Source organism: Physeter macrocephalus, chromosome 21 (assembly GCF_002837175.3).
Source record: "Physeter macrocephalus isolate SW-GA chromosome 21, ASM283717v5, whole genome shotgun sequence".
NCBI lineage: Eukaryota > Metazoa > Chordata > Mammalia > Artiodactyla > Physeteridae > Physeter > Physeter macrocephalus.
The window spans coordinates 82192331-82206400 of NC_041234.1; the positions used below are offsets into that span (position 1 = coordinate 82192331).

General features: G+C 38.4%; 1 protein-coding gene across 2 annotated transcripts in view; it reads right to left on the reverse strand.

The window, feature by feature from the left end:
* Positions 1-14070, reverse strand: part of MORC4 (MORC family CW-type zinc finger 4) — a 49650-nt gene that overhangs the window by 12836 nt on the left and 22744 nt on the right. For both annotated transcript variants that reach the window (XM_024128152.3, XM_024128151.3), the window contains exons 10-14: positions 7462-7560; positions 3849-3977; positions 2066-2134; positions 1621-1672; positions 62-237 (exon numbers count right to left, since the gene is read on the reverse strand). In XM_024128152.3, coding sequence (XP_023983920.1) covers positions 62-237; positions 1621-1672; positions 2066-2134; positions 3849-3977; positions 7462-7560 — 525 coding nt within the window. The remainder of the gene's footprint in view (positions 1-61; positions 238-1620; positions 1673-2065; positions 2135-3848; positions 3978-7461; positions 7561-14070) is intronic.

A 14070-nucleotide genomic window follows, 5' to 3' on the forward strand; every position in this document is an offset into this window, starting at 1 on the left:
TTTACAGGAAAACAAACCCTGAGGCTTATTACTGAAGAGAGTCTATGGTTTTTTTACCCACCTGGAAAACTGAAAAACACTGGAATCCAGAGGCTTAAGTTGAAGAGAAGGTGTTCTGCTTTCTTCTCCAACAGATGAAAGCCGGCTAGGGCTATCAATTCCCTCATATTCAATCGTCTTATTATTCAAGTCATCCATATCTTGAATAGAAGGGATCTTGAGTGGATTAGTGAATACCTAGCAAAGAAAGAAATAACTCATAAAAAATCCCAATTTCAAACTAAATACCAAAGGATGAGTCAATCCTTCTGATGCTAGGAAAGAACACTTGGCCAAATAAAAACGAACTGTTTCCTACACAAAACAAACAGCGCACAGTAATGTACACTAGAACACTGACCCCAGGCACGTTCAGTTATAACCTTATCAACTGGACACCAACAGACCTCCCCAACTCACTTATTGGCTCCTAGAGTCATCCCACCCGCAACACAAACCCAGGCCCCCTATTCACTGTCTAATTCTCTCTTGTGACCCAGTTTAAGGCTGGGTTTTCACTCCTCTGAGCTCTGTGATGAGGGAAGGGATGGAGGGAATAAGCACTGCAGCAAGGGTCTGTGCTGGTCTTGGAGAAATGCATGCGAGAGACTAATATATATTCGTATTGCACACACACAGAGACATGCATCTGGGATCTTGTGGGAGAGCCAGCTTATGAAGATAGTATGAATGATGAAGGTGAAGGAGTATAAAGGGGAGGTAAACTGAATGAGGACAGGGCAGTCCCAGGAAATCTCCCAATCTCTAGATCAGACTATTAAGCCAAGACATGAGGGTATGCAACCTGTTTATTAATACACCTGGGTCTTGGTAGGATATCAGAGGAAGAATTAGTATTTAACTGCCTCTATCCTCACCAGTCTGACCTACCCTGACTGAGTGGGTGGAAGGTGAATCTAACATGCTACTAGCAGATATCTCTGGGAAAGAGGGTCAAGAGGAAAATCATGCAGAAAGGCAAGGTTGGGTGGGGAAGATATATGGGTGCTATGGTGGCTGTCAGGAAAGGAGTGTCCCTGAAAGGACGGCCAACCTTATTGCACCCTTCAGCGTCCGGAGCTGGGCAACCATGTCCGAGAGACAGTGCTCCTGAAAATTCAAAACAGCAGAGTCTTTATAAAGCCAGCCAGCCTGAAAGCAGGGATGGGGAGGGGCACAAAGAACCACCCCTTCTTCCCAAGAGGAAGGAGAAAGGAATCACCCCTGAATCCTGGAAGAAAGGAGACTGAGGAAAACCAGACACTCAACAGGAGCAGCCTGTATGAAGATGGAACATAACCCTGAATATTCTGTGACACCGAATGTGACATTCACACTGTCCAGAATCAGTACTGAATCCAAATCTGGGCAATAAATGATTTGGCTTTTCTATTTTTGGTGATCTGAACATCAGTAATAGCAGATCAAAGCAAAATCAAAAGATCCAGTGAAAAAAAAGACCACCAGAACAACTGGTTTGTTATTTCTAGGCAGCTTTCAAGAGTGCTGCTTCCTTCAACCTATGTCCTCTGTTGGGGAAAATTTTGTGTAAGAAAAGCAAGAGGGTGGACTGTCTCTCACCTGGTGGCTCTCACTTTCCACTGGTACCTTCTTCTTCTCAACAGTTTGATCTCTAGAAGATAAAAGGGCTATTTAGTTCACTCATGAAATTTCTCAGTCTGAAATGGATTACCAATTATAGGCTTAGGTTATAATGTTCCTTCTAAACTAGAAATAGTGTGAGCCTTGTTGAGTAACTAAGTGTTCCTTCCTGAACTCTGCTACTGAAGAGAGATTTCAAATGCCCTGTCAAAAGGTGGGGGGAAGACGGAGAGAGGTTCAAGGCAATCACTAGTTGAGACATTCAGGAGATGATTAGAAAGAATAAAGAACTGGAAGACCAGAGAGGTGAATAGGGAAATCATTAAAAAAAAATCATCTCTCTTCTCAAAATTCCCCTGTCCTATTAGGAAAGGTCAGGCTCCTCTACCGTATGATATAGAGCACCACCTCGGGTATACTCAACTGTTTCTTAGCTTTGCTCAAGTACAGGTCTTCATCAATGAGTTCTTGTTCCTCTGGAACAGAGCACCTCCTGCAGTACAGAGAAGAAACCATCTTTCAGAAACAAAATGTGCCCTTCACTGTTACCCTTTACTTTCCTCACGACTATGACAAGGCAGGTTAACCACCCTCTAGCATTACAGAGTTCAGATTCCACCCACATTACAAAACCTGTGTGCAGGATAACATGTAGTAATTCTCTTTTCAAGGCATATCATATCATTATTTTTGGTGTATATATCACCATTCTCCCAAGACACTCAAAGTACTAAAGCATAATCTCTAGTTTTACACAGTGAAGTTCAAGCACAAGAGACTTGCTTGAGGTTCCATACAAAGAGAATATTGCTGAGACTAGAACCGAGGTCTTTTGCCTCATGTACTAAGAAAGTAATTCCCAAAGTGCCGTCTAGAAGCAGGAGCATCCCTAGACTATGTGATGATGCCTGAAGAGGAAAATCAGAGGCTATGACAGAGAGCAGCAAGAAGAGACTAGGAGCTGACATTGTAAAAGGAACAGAACAGAGACTAGCAAAGAGGAGAAAAAGAGAATTCTATAAATGAAAAGACTAGATGTAAACCACAAGGAAGAGAATTTTAGGAGTAAAAGCTGAAAGGAGTACTAGAAAATGTATTCAGTGGACAAACGCAATCCTAGAAATAAACAAAAGTTAATAATAATTGGAAACCCTATGCTATACCCATTTTATTAGGGCACAAAGTGTCCTGGAAGGCTATGTCTCCTGGACTAAGTATAGACTGATAGCATATACAGGATTCAAAAATGAGAATTCTAAGCACTCAGTCCTACATTTTAATCACACAACCCCCTAAGAGATACTTAGGCACATCTGGAGACTACGGGGAAATGCTTGCTCATTACAGACCTGGACTTCATTTATTTAATTTCCTCCATTTTAAACATTTTTTTCTAAAAAGCATACTCTGGTTTAGTTCCTTTTTTCTATCAGCATTTATTCTGCAGAAAAAAGTTAAGAAAGTCACAGCTGAATTGAAGCAAACTGAGTTATTATTATCAACCTATGTGACTAAGTCATATAAAAATATTTGTTAAATTGAAATGAATACCCATGGATATGACAGGCACTATCTAGATGTTAGCTGCTTCAAGAAACACATGGTATATTAGAAAGACAAACATGTAAACAACCTGCATTGAATGAACAATAGGTACTACAACAGATGCAAGTATAGGAAGCATATGAAGAACACTGTCAACTCAAGCTGAAATGTAAATCCCTTGTTCTCAAATAATTTATAATCCCTTGAAGAGCCCAAGTATATATATATATATATATGAAAAACATCCAAAAAATTCAAACAGTACGTGAGCAAATGTGAAGAATTAAATACCACAGGAAGCCAGAGTAAAATAACTGTAAACTACTGTCAACTGGAGAAGTATCACACAAAATACTTAAGCTTACCAGACGGATGTGATTTAGATATAGGCAGATGGAATACAGAAGTCACTGTAAGCAAGTGGAATGACAGTATCAAGTCATGGAGATGGGAATACGTATGGCATGTGTGGGGAACAGTGAAGCCACAGGCCTGCTAAAGCAGAAGGTTTGTGTTAAGATACAATGAATAGGTAGAGTGGGCCAGTTAGCACAGGGGCTTGAATGCCAGGGTGAAGAGTGTGGACTCGAGATGAAAAGTGTTTTAGGATACAGAGACAAATCAGGAGTTTTCTCTGACATAAGACTGAGTCTTAACCTTACCTGTACTTTGGATGGGAATTATAGTAACAAAACCATCTTGCAGGTAATGTAGATGGATCAACCTTGCCAGGAAGCTTCCTCCATTTAAGACACTCATCACACTGTACCCATGTCTGGTCAGGAATCTTCCTGAATGAAGGAAAACAGAAGTATGACTGTGTATATCCTAGCTCTGTACTCTGTCCTACATTAGAAAGGCATACCCTAAAAGTGAAAGAGCATGATTTTATATATGAAATGTGTTAGAAATGTTATCGTCCAGGTGTCTAAAATGTATATATCTTAAACTTCACAGATAAAATAATGATAGGACTAGACAAGATATGGATATGAAAAATAGTAGCAAGTTTTAACATGGTGAGCTACCATATTACAGAGGTCAATGGTACTTACCTTGGAATCTTATCCTTAAGCAAACAAAAGGATAACTTTAAAATTTGTTAATCAGCAAAAAGTTTTATATATATTACAATATTACTAAAAAATAAGACCGATAGAATCATTTTATTTGCTTCTATCCAATCCCGTGATAGATTTGAAATGCATTTGTGAGAGTCATTGAAGCGCCGTCATTAAAATGACTCCCCCATTTCCCTGCAGGCTCCCTAGTCCTCCCTTTTTTTTTTCCTTTCAAGAAGTCTTTGTTCATACTTAAATCAAAATCAATATTAGGTTGATATTCCCAAAGTTAACCTTAAAAAGTAATATAAATTTGATTAAATTTCATAGCTAGAAATGGTGGCTCCAGTTCAACAACTGGGTTAAGTTATGAAGAGAAAATTCTTCCAGAGTTCCACTCTTAAAACACATGCCCATTCCCATCTCCTCTAGGAAGTGTAACCCAGTCACCTAAACCTTAGAGTAAATTTGTTTCTCTGTAAGAGGAGATGATGATTATATAATAGAAGTAGTCAGCATCTAACATGTAAAAGGCAGACCAGAGTGGGAAGGGGGAAGGCTGGAGAAAAGACAGCAAGAGGGTAGAGGGGCACCTAGGGCCAATTTGAAAAACATGTAATTTAGACTAAAAGATTTTGCGTATGTTACATTTGCACTGCTCTTATACTAGACATTTCAATAGAGTGGTATGATTCTTTTATGTCTTAGTTCAATATTTTTCTTTTTTCTTTTTTTCTTTTTTTTTTTTTTTTTTTTGTGGTACGTGGGCCTCTCACCGCTGTGGCCTCTCCCGTTGCGGAGCACAGGCTCTGGATTCGCAGGCCCAGCGGCCATGGCTCACGGGCCCAGCCGCTCTGCGGCATGTGGGATCTTCCAGGACCGGGGCACGAACCCGTGTCCCCTGCATTGGCAGACGGACTCCCAACCACTGCGCCACCAGGGAAGCCCTTTCTTATCTTTTTAAATGGTGCTTTTTTTCTAGTTATAAAAGCAATATAAGCTCATATAGAAAATACAGAAAGATATAAAAAAAGAAGTAAAAGGTTCCCATAAGTCTACCACTCAAATACAAATGCCCTCTTCTTGTTCAAAACTCTGTTTTAACAAAGAGAATTCATACACATTCTTGGATATATAGCTTCCTATCTCCTAGCTACAGGCTGCTCCAGCCTTGCAACCTCTAAACTCTAAGCTCAGGCCTGACCTCTGGTGTCTAAATATTTCTGTACAGTCACTGTTTTATTTAGAGCCAGAGAAAGGAGTTTCAGCCGTAGTGGAAGGGCAGAGGAAAGGTCATATTAGCTTTGGTTTTACATGCACACACACAGAAGAGTCTCATGCAGAAGCGTGCCAATATTACTCTCTTGGGGACAAGCATTAGAGACGGTAACTCCCTGCCTCAGGTTACATGCAGACCATGGTAGATCCTCCCATCCAGGCAGATAGGAGAGACTTTTAGCTTGTGCTTGCAATAAATAGGTAGTTGAAGGGGCTATGCCATATTCTCATTGCATCCTTCCAGAAGAGTGTCATGGTTGAGAACCTAGGTTTGGGGGCCTGACTGCCTATATATGAACATAAGTGGATCTACCACTTTCTACTTATCCCATCTTGAACAAGTTACTTAAGCTCTCAGTGTATCAGTGCCTACATTTGTAAAGAAGTAATAATGTCATCTGTCTATCTCATAGGGTTGCTGTGATGATTAAATAAATACATGTAAAGAACTTAGACCAGTGTCCGGCATGTAAGTACTCAATAGATAATCATCATTCTGCCTCCAGAAAAGGTTGTATAACATACATAAACACACTCCAGCAATATATGAACATCTGTTTCATTGCATTAATCACTGCTTATTTAAAAGGCACAAAAAGGCATCTCAATTTGCATTTCTTTGAAAACCATGGATGTTGGACAGGAGTAGAGATCTTTAGAATAAGATATAGTGATATTCATACAGCAATCATGTTGCATTTAAAACAAAATTTTATATCAAACATTTGTCTGATGATTTCCATTTTTAAAAAAACATGGGTGCCTACCCCAAAATGAACCTCTAATCTTTGTCTTGATGGTATAATTGACTGTATGCATGTTGTTACACATCCTATCCTCTATATTATGCTCCTTTCCTGGCCTACTAAGGCATTTCATCCTGATCCACCATTCTGTGTGTAATTTCCTGTCTTAGATTCAGTAAATTCTACATTTTTTTCTGACATGCTGGGTTCTCTACTTCTAGTCTCAAATTTCTTGGTACAGTTCCAACAATGTTCGCTAGTAATAAAGAGGAGGGAAATTGGCTAATATTTCTGAATGCCTAAATGCCTACTATATGCCAGGTACTGTGCAAAAAAGGTTATGTCATCTAACTTAATATACTCAGAGAGGTGAAGTGACTTACTTAACCTAAGCTCAACCAACTATTAAGAAGCAGATCTAATAGACTTGTGGTTGCCAAGGGGGAGTGGGTAAGGGAGGGAAAGAATGGGAGTTTGGGATTACCAGAGGCAAACTACTATATATAGGATGGATAAACAACAAGGTCCTACTGTACAGCACAGGGAACTATATTCAATGTCTTGTGACAAACCGTAATGGAAAAGAATATGAAAAAGAATATACATATGTATAACTCAGTCACTTTGCTGTATAGAAGAGATTAACGCAACATTTTAAATCAAATATACTTCAATAAAATCTAAAAACAAACAAAGACTAATAGACATTTATCCATGATTTAATTTCATGATTTTTGCCTGATTATTTGAAAGTAGAGAATACACTAGTGATTTATTTAGGGCTTTAAGTAATATTCATAATTTTTATAGAACGTATGACCTGAAAGCAATTGTAATACATTAGATATTATATTGATACAATAAAAGTTTTAAGTTGTTTATTTAAAAAAAGGAAGAAGATCTAGATTTTCAACCCAGGAGTGGCTGATTTAAATGGTCATCATCTTCAACGATATCATGCTGCCTGCACGATAAACTGACAGCACTAAACTCTTCATATTTATGATCCAAATCACAGAAGTGTCAAACCAGAATGAAGAGGTCTAGAGAATGATGAAATTAGTACCTGTGATTTCCTATTTTTAGTTAATTAAACTTCCTTATGTGAAAAGCACCATCTTATCCCATTCCTTCCATTTGCTCCATAGACATTACCCCTAATACTTTTATATTCTAAATTTACTACTCACGGTATTGGCCTGACTATGGCTGAGGTCTCAAAATTCTCTTGGGAGGTCTTTTCCTTCCAATAAGCATTGAGCTTCTGGGCAAGGGCATTTATTGTCAACCTGAAAGAAAAAGAAAAAAAAACATGTCAAGGTTGAGAATTTGTTGAATAATTTTGCAATCTTTAAGATGCTCCCATTTAACAGAAAACAGCAATTTAGAATATTCAGCATAGGTCTGAACATCTACAGTTTCAGAAACTAGGATGGGAATGTACTGCCTCTGTAAATTACATGTCAAAATGACAAAGTCAGTTGAAAACGTAAGATGGTCACAAGTCCTAAAAAGTACTGTGTTCTCCAAATTTTAGAATCATGGCGAGGGGAGCTGACATTAGAGACAATGATAGAAGACTAAATTGCAGATAAGTTGTTGGGGAGTTATTCAATTGTCAGATGACTACAGGTAAACAATTGAGGACCAAGTTGAAAGGCAGAGGATCAAATACTGCACCCTATCTATTACAAATCAAACACTAACTTAAAAATGTCTATATAGTTCTTCTTTATCTAAATGCTGATCACAGCAGTTATAGCAACAACAGGCAACAAAGTCTCCTTCAACCTCCTACTATATAGCAGTTAGTGGAGGCTATGCCCCAATTATGGCTCTTGCCCTTTCTCCTTTATCTCTCTTCCCAAATGAACAACAGCAGACCCAGGGTTAAACAATATAATGTGTAGAAAACCTGAATTTTACTTTTAAAAACTGCCAATTTCTAGTGACTAATTCCTATTTAATTCTACAACCCAGGATTACAATTTAATGTAGAGCTGTACACACCTGAAACACTACAAATTTAGTTTTTAGATCTCTTGACTTCCCGGATAATTCCCCAAAGGCTTAAGGGGGAATTCTCTCCTTAAGAGGAATTCTTCCTTAACTCCACCTTACTCATATTAAATTAGATTCTGACTACACAGAGAAGATTAAATCATATATGAGTTCCCCTATAAACTCTTATTCCCCTCCAACCTACCAAGGCTCCTACCTTTATGTTTATATCTTTCCCTAAAGTCACAGATGAAGAACTGTTTCTTGTTTTCTCTTAAAATTTTACTTCAAATCTACTTTTTAAAGAAGATTACATGGGATTCTGGAAAGGTGGTGGAGTAGGAAGCACCAGGAATCTGCCTTCCCATCTAGACAACAATCACACTGGCAGAATCTGTCTAATGTAACTATTTGGAACTCTGGAGTCTACTGAAGACTTGTAATTTCCAGGGGAATGCTTGGATGATAGATTGGCAAATTTCAGCTCTTAGCTACCCATCTCCTACCCCAGCCCTGTGACAGGCAGCTGTGCACACATTTCAAGACCAGTTTGCAGGAGCCAGGGTAGGCAAAAAAGACCTTGTCCTCCAAATATTGGGGATCTGTGCTCTGATCTCTGTTTGCTGCTCCTGATCACAGGATAATGTAATCCCATGGTAACCACAGGGGAAATAGCTATAAAATATACACAAAAGGAAATGAGAAGAATTTAAATGTTTCACTACAAAAAAAATCAGCTAAACATAAAAGAAGACAGTAATACAGGAAATGAAGGACAAAATATCTATAAGGCATATAGAAAACAAATAGCAAAATGACAGTAGTCCTTTCTTATCAGTAATTGCTTTAAATGTAAATGGATTAAACTCTCCAATCAAAAGACACAGAGAGATGGGTAAAATAAAAATATGACCTAAATATATGCTGTCTACAGGAGACTAACTTTAGATACAAAGACACAAATAGGGTGAAAGTGAAAGGATGGAAAAGGATATTTCATGTAAATAGTAACCAAAAGAGAGCAAGGGTAGCTATACAAATATCAGACAAAATAGACTATAAATCACAAGAGCTAAAATGGTGAAGCAATCCAAGTGTTCACTGATAAGTGAATGTATAAGCAAACTGTAGTATATACATACAATAGAATATTATTCAGCCTTAAAAAAGGAAGGATATTCTGACATATGTACATCATAGATGAAACTTGAGGACATTACATTAAGTGAAATAAGCCAGTCACAAAAAGACAAATACTGTATAATTTCACTTATATGAAGTACTTAGAGTAGTCAAATTCATAGAGACAGAAAGTAGAATGGTGGTTGCCGGGGCTAGGAGGAGGTAGGAATGAGGAGTTATTGTTTAATAGGTATAGAATTTCAGTTTTGCTAGATGAAAAGAGTTCTGGAGTTGGATGGTGGTGATGGCTGCATAACAATATGAATGTACTTAATACCACCAAACTGTACACTTAAAAATGGTTAAGATGGTAAATTTTATGTTATGTGTATTTTACCACACACAAAAAATTGAAAAATAAAGGAAGCAGATTATGTGGTTACTAGGGGTTGGAGAGGAGGGGAAATGGAGAGTGACTTCTAATGGACAAGGTGTTTCTTTTTGAGGTGAAGAAAATGTTTTGGAATTGGATAGTGGTGATGGTTGTACAACTTTGTGAATATACTAAAATCACTAAAGTATACATTTTTAAATGGTGACATTTAGGGCATGTGAATTATATCTCAATTTAAAAAATAAAAATAAACCTCTGTTCTCATGTACTCGGGCAAAAAAATATTGAGGTGAAATTTACATAGAGTAAAATGTATCTTTTTAACATGTAGTTCTATCGGTTTTAACAAATGCATACAGTCATGTAACCACCACCTCAATCAAGACACCGTTCTTCTGTATTTTGAAACCCCATTCCTTCTTGCAAAAACCTGGCTTGACTCCACTGTTCCAGTAATCTCTTTCCTTTTACTTCCCCAATCCTGGTATGTGGTCTATACCCACTATCTCCTCTTCATTCTCCTGTCTTAATCCTGTACAATCTAGTTTCCGCCATTGCCACTACACAAAACTGTTCCTTTCCCCAACCTCATTATTCTATCAACGATCCTGTCAATATGCCAGTCTACTAAATTTGAGGCTTTGAAGTGATCTTTGATTCTTTCCTCTCCTTTATTTCCCTTATCCCATTATTAATTTATCACCAAATTTTCTGATCTTTTTTTCAGTATCTGTTACATACTTCCTTTCTCACAGCTACTCTTATTTCACACCTTCACCCCACACCTAGATTATTCAAATAGCATATAATCCTTCTTTCAATCTATCCTGCACCCGTTTCCAGATTTATCAACTGATATAATTCATATAGAGCACTTTATAAGCCATAAAGCAGTATATAAGCTTAATGTACTATATTCTTAAGATAGAATTGTTTCAAGTCACCCCTCTACTCAAGAATACACAACGAATTCTCATTGCCTAAAGCATCAACTACTCTATCCAATGTCCCTCTAAGACAGAAGTTCTCAAACTATCTCGGTTCATGGTACCTTTAGTGTCCCAAGTTTTTCATGGCACCCTTAGGTCTAAAGAAATATGTACTGGTTCCAATTACTATTAAATGGTTATGTCCAAACAACTTAATAAGTATTTATGTACTAAAATTTAGTGTCCATTTGAAAAAATATATGTATATATTTAAAAAATATTTCTGTTTCAATCTTAAATAGCCACAATTACTTATAATGGAATGGGTATGCCTGTTTGGGTATTGTACAACTACTCAAACCTTGGAGTCAAACTGGACACAATTTCCCTCATTTCTTATTCAACATTGATTTTTGGTATTACTTGCTTTTTATCACAGCAATCACAAAAAACCCAGATTCACAAAGATATGATATAATCAAGAGGAATGTAAACATTTTTGTACCTGAAAGTGGGGTGCTACCATAAAAAATACCTAAAAATGTGGAAGTGGCTTTAGAATTGGACAGTGGGCAGAGGGTGGAAGAATTGGAGGAGCATTACAGAAATTGCCTGGATTGCCTTGAATAGACTGTTAGTACAAATATGGATGTTAAACACCCCACTGGTGAGGGCTCAGAAGGGCAGAGCATGGTCGAGAAAACACAAATTTCCTCAGAGTATATCTAAATCATTGTGAACAGACTGTTAGTAGAATTATGGATGTTAAAATTGTTGCTGGTGAAGGCTCAGAAGGAAATGAGGAACATGTTATTGGAAAACTTGAGGGAAGGTGATCCCCGTTACATACTGGCAGAAAGCTTAGCAGAATTGTGTCCCACAGTTATGTGGAAAGCAGAACTTGTAAATGATAAAATTGGACATTTAGCTGAGGAGACTTCCAAGCAGGCTGTTGAAAGTGTGGCCTGGTGGCTGCTTGCTGCTTATATAAAATGTGAGAGGAAAGAAGTAAATTGAGGGAAGAACTGCTGAACAAAAAGGAACCAGGACTTAATGATTTTGGAAATTCTCAGTTTATCCAGACTGCAAAAGATGCTAAAATTTAGAAAGATGCTCTAGAGAAAAAGCCAAGGCAGTGGCTGGACAACCTTTTGCTAATATCTCAGGAAGATCAAAAGGTCAAAGTATTCAGTCACACAAAAAGCTCTCTGAAAAGATTAAACACATGAATCAGATCTCCACCACCATCTCAGTAGAAGCCAAGAATAGAAATAGGATTATCTAGGAAAGACCTGTCAAGAGTCTCTTGTCTGATGGAGTGAATATCCATGATATATACTTGAGACCCACAAGGTTCTTGAGAATGGTATACAAGGACAAAACTGCTAGATTGGACTGAAAGGGACAGAGAGAGTGTAAATGAAAGAAGGCAGTTAGACCCCCAAAACTCTAGAGTTAAGAAACAGGCTGATGAAACTACTCAGCTACAAATACATGCTACCCTTCAAGAAAAAGGAAAAATGAGTCTGTGGGTGGAGCCATGAGGACAGAGAACAGAGCCTTAAATCCAGAGGTTGGAGCTGAAAGCCCCAGAAGAGTATTCCCAGGCCTTGAAATTTAATGGAGTTAGCTTGGAAATTGCTTGGAATCTGTGATTCCTTTTTCCTTCATTTTTTCTCCCTGTTTGAACTGGAACATCTATAACTGGTATCCTATGCCTGTCCCACCATTATATTTTGGGAGTAAATACAAAAAAAAAAAAAGACACACATCTGCAGATGGAGAGGAATTTTACCCCAAGATGCATCAGACTCAGAGTATCATCCATACCTGATTTAGATGAGGAGATTTGGGAATTTTGAGCTGATGACATTAAGAGTTTAGACTGAGCTGCTGTAAGAGTTGAGACTTTTGGGGATGTTGGGATGGGGTAAATGTATTTTGCATGTGTGATGTAAGTGGATCTTAAGGGGCCAGAGGGCAGACTGTAGTAGCAGAATAATGGTCCTCCAAAGATGTCTATGTCCTAATCCCTGAAACCTGTGAATATATTAGATTACATGTCAAGGGGGAAATCAGGTTGCATATGGAATTAAGGTTACTCATCAGCTGACCTTAAGATAGGAAGACTACCTTGAATTACCAACATAATCATTAAGGGTCCTTAAAAGTGGAAGAGTGAGGCAGAAGAGTCAGAATCAGAGAAGGAGAGTGATGACAGAAGCAAAGTCATCAGAGTGTTATGATGTGATGACCCAACCCACCACTGATGGCTTTGAATATGGATGGAGGAAGAGGGCCATGGGCCAAGGAACACTGGCAGCCTCTAAAAGTTGGAAAAGCCAAGGAAACGGATTCTCCCTTAGAGCCTCCAGAAATAAATGCAGCCTTGCCAGCACCTTGATATTAGCCCAGTGAGACCTATGATGGACTTCTAACCTACAGAACTCTAAGACAATATACTAGTGTTGTCTTAAGGCACTAAGTTTGTGGTAATTTGTTACGACAGCAACAGAAAACAATTTCTATTGCTTATAGGCAAGAGTCAATATCACTGTATTCCCCTCGAAAATTTTAAACATCCTGTGGCTCCTCTGTGAGTTCATTATGTGCACCTTGGCACACAGTTTGGGAACTGTGGCTTCAGGACAGGGGTCAGCAAACTACAGCCTGTGGGGCAAATCCGGGCCACTGCCTGTTTTCATAAACAAAATTGTATTGGACACAGACACCGTTCACTCCTTTACTTATTGTATACAGCTGCTTTCCTACTACAGCAGAATTGAGTAGTAGTGACAGAGACCATACGGCCCACAAAGCTTAAAATATTTATTCCTGCCCCTTCACAGAAAAATTTGCCAACCCCTGCCCTAGGACAGGGCCATACTCTATCCATCTGATTTCACTCCCCTTCACTCTACTTACATCCCCTTATCCCCACTCCCCATATTCCTCCCACTCTGAGTTGCTGTTACTTAGCTCACGCTATAATTCCATCCTGGAATTCCCTTCCCTCCCTTTTCTAAACCTGTATCCTTTAGGCAAATCTCAAGTCATACCTTTTACCTAAAACCTTCCCTATCTGTTCTATCAGGGAATGTTTCCTATACCATACCACTTAGTTTTGATTGATCAAACAGCAAGTTTATTGCTCTCTAAACTGTTTCGTGTCTGTGACAATCCGTCATTACAATTACACTGTGAGCTCCTCAAAGACAGCAACCATGTCTCGAATTTCTCTGGAAAACTCCACAAAGTCTAGCCACTGTGCCATGTACCAGTGAGGTGTTCACTTAGTATGCGTTGACTGCATTTCTTTAGCTGAAATTCACTCTAAAAATGTTATAAGTTTG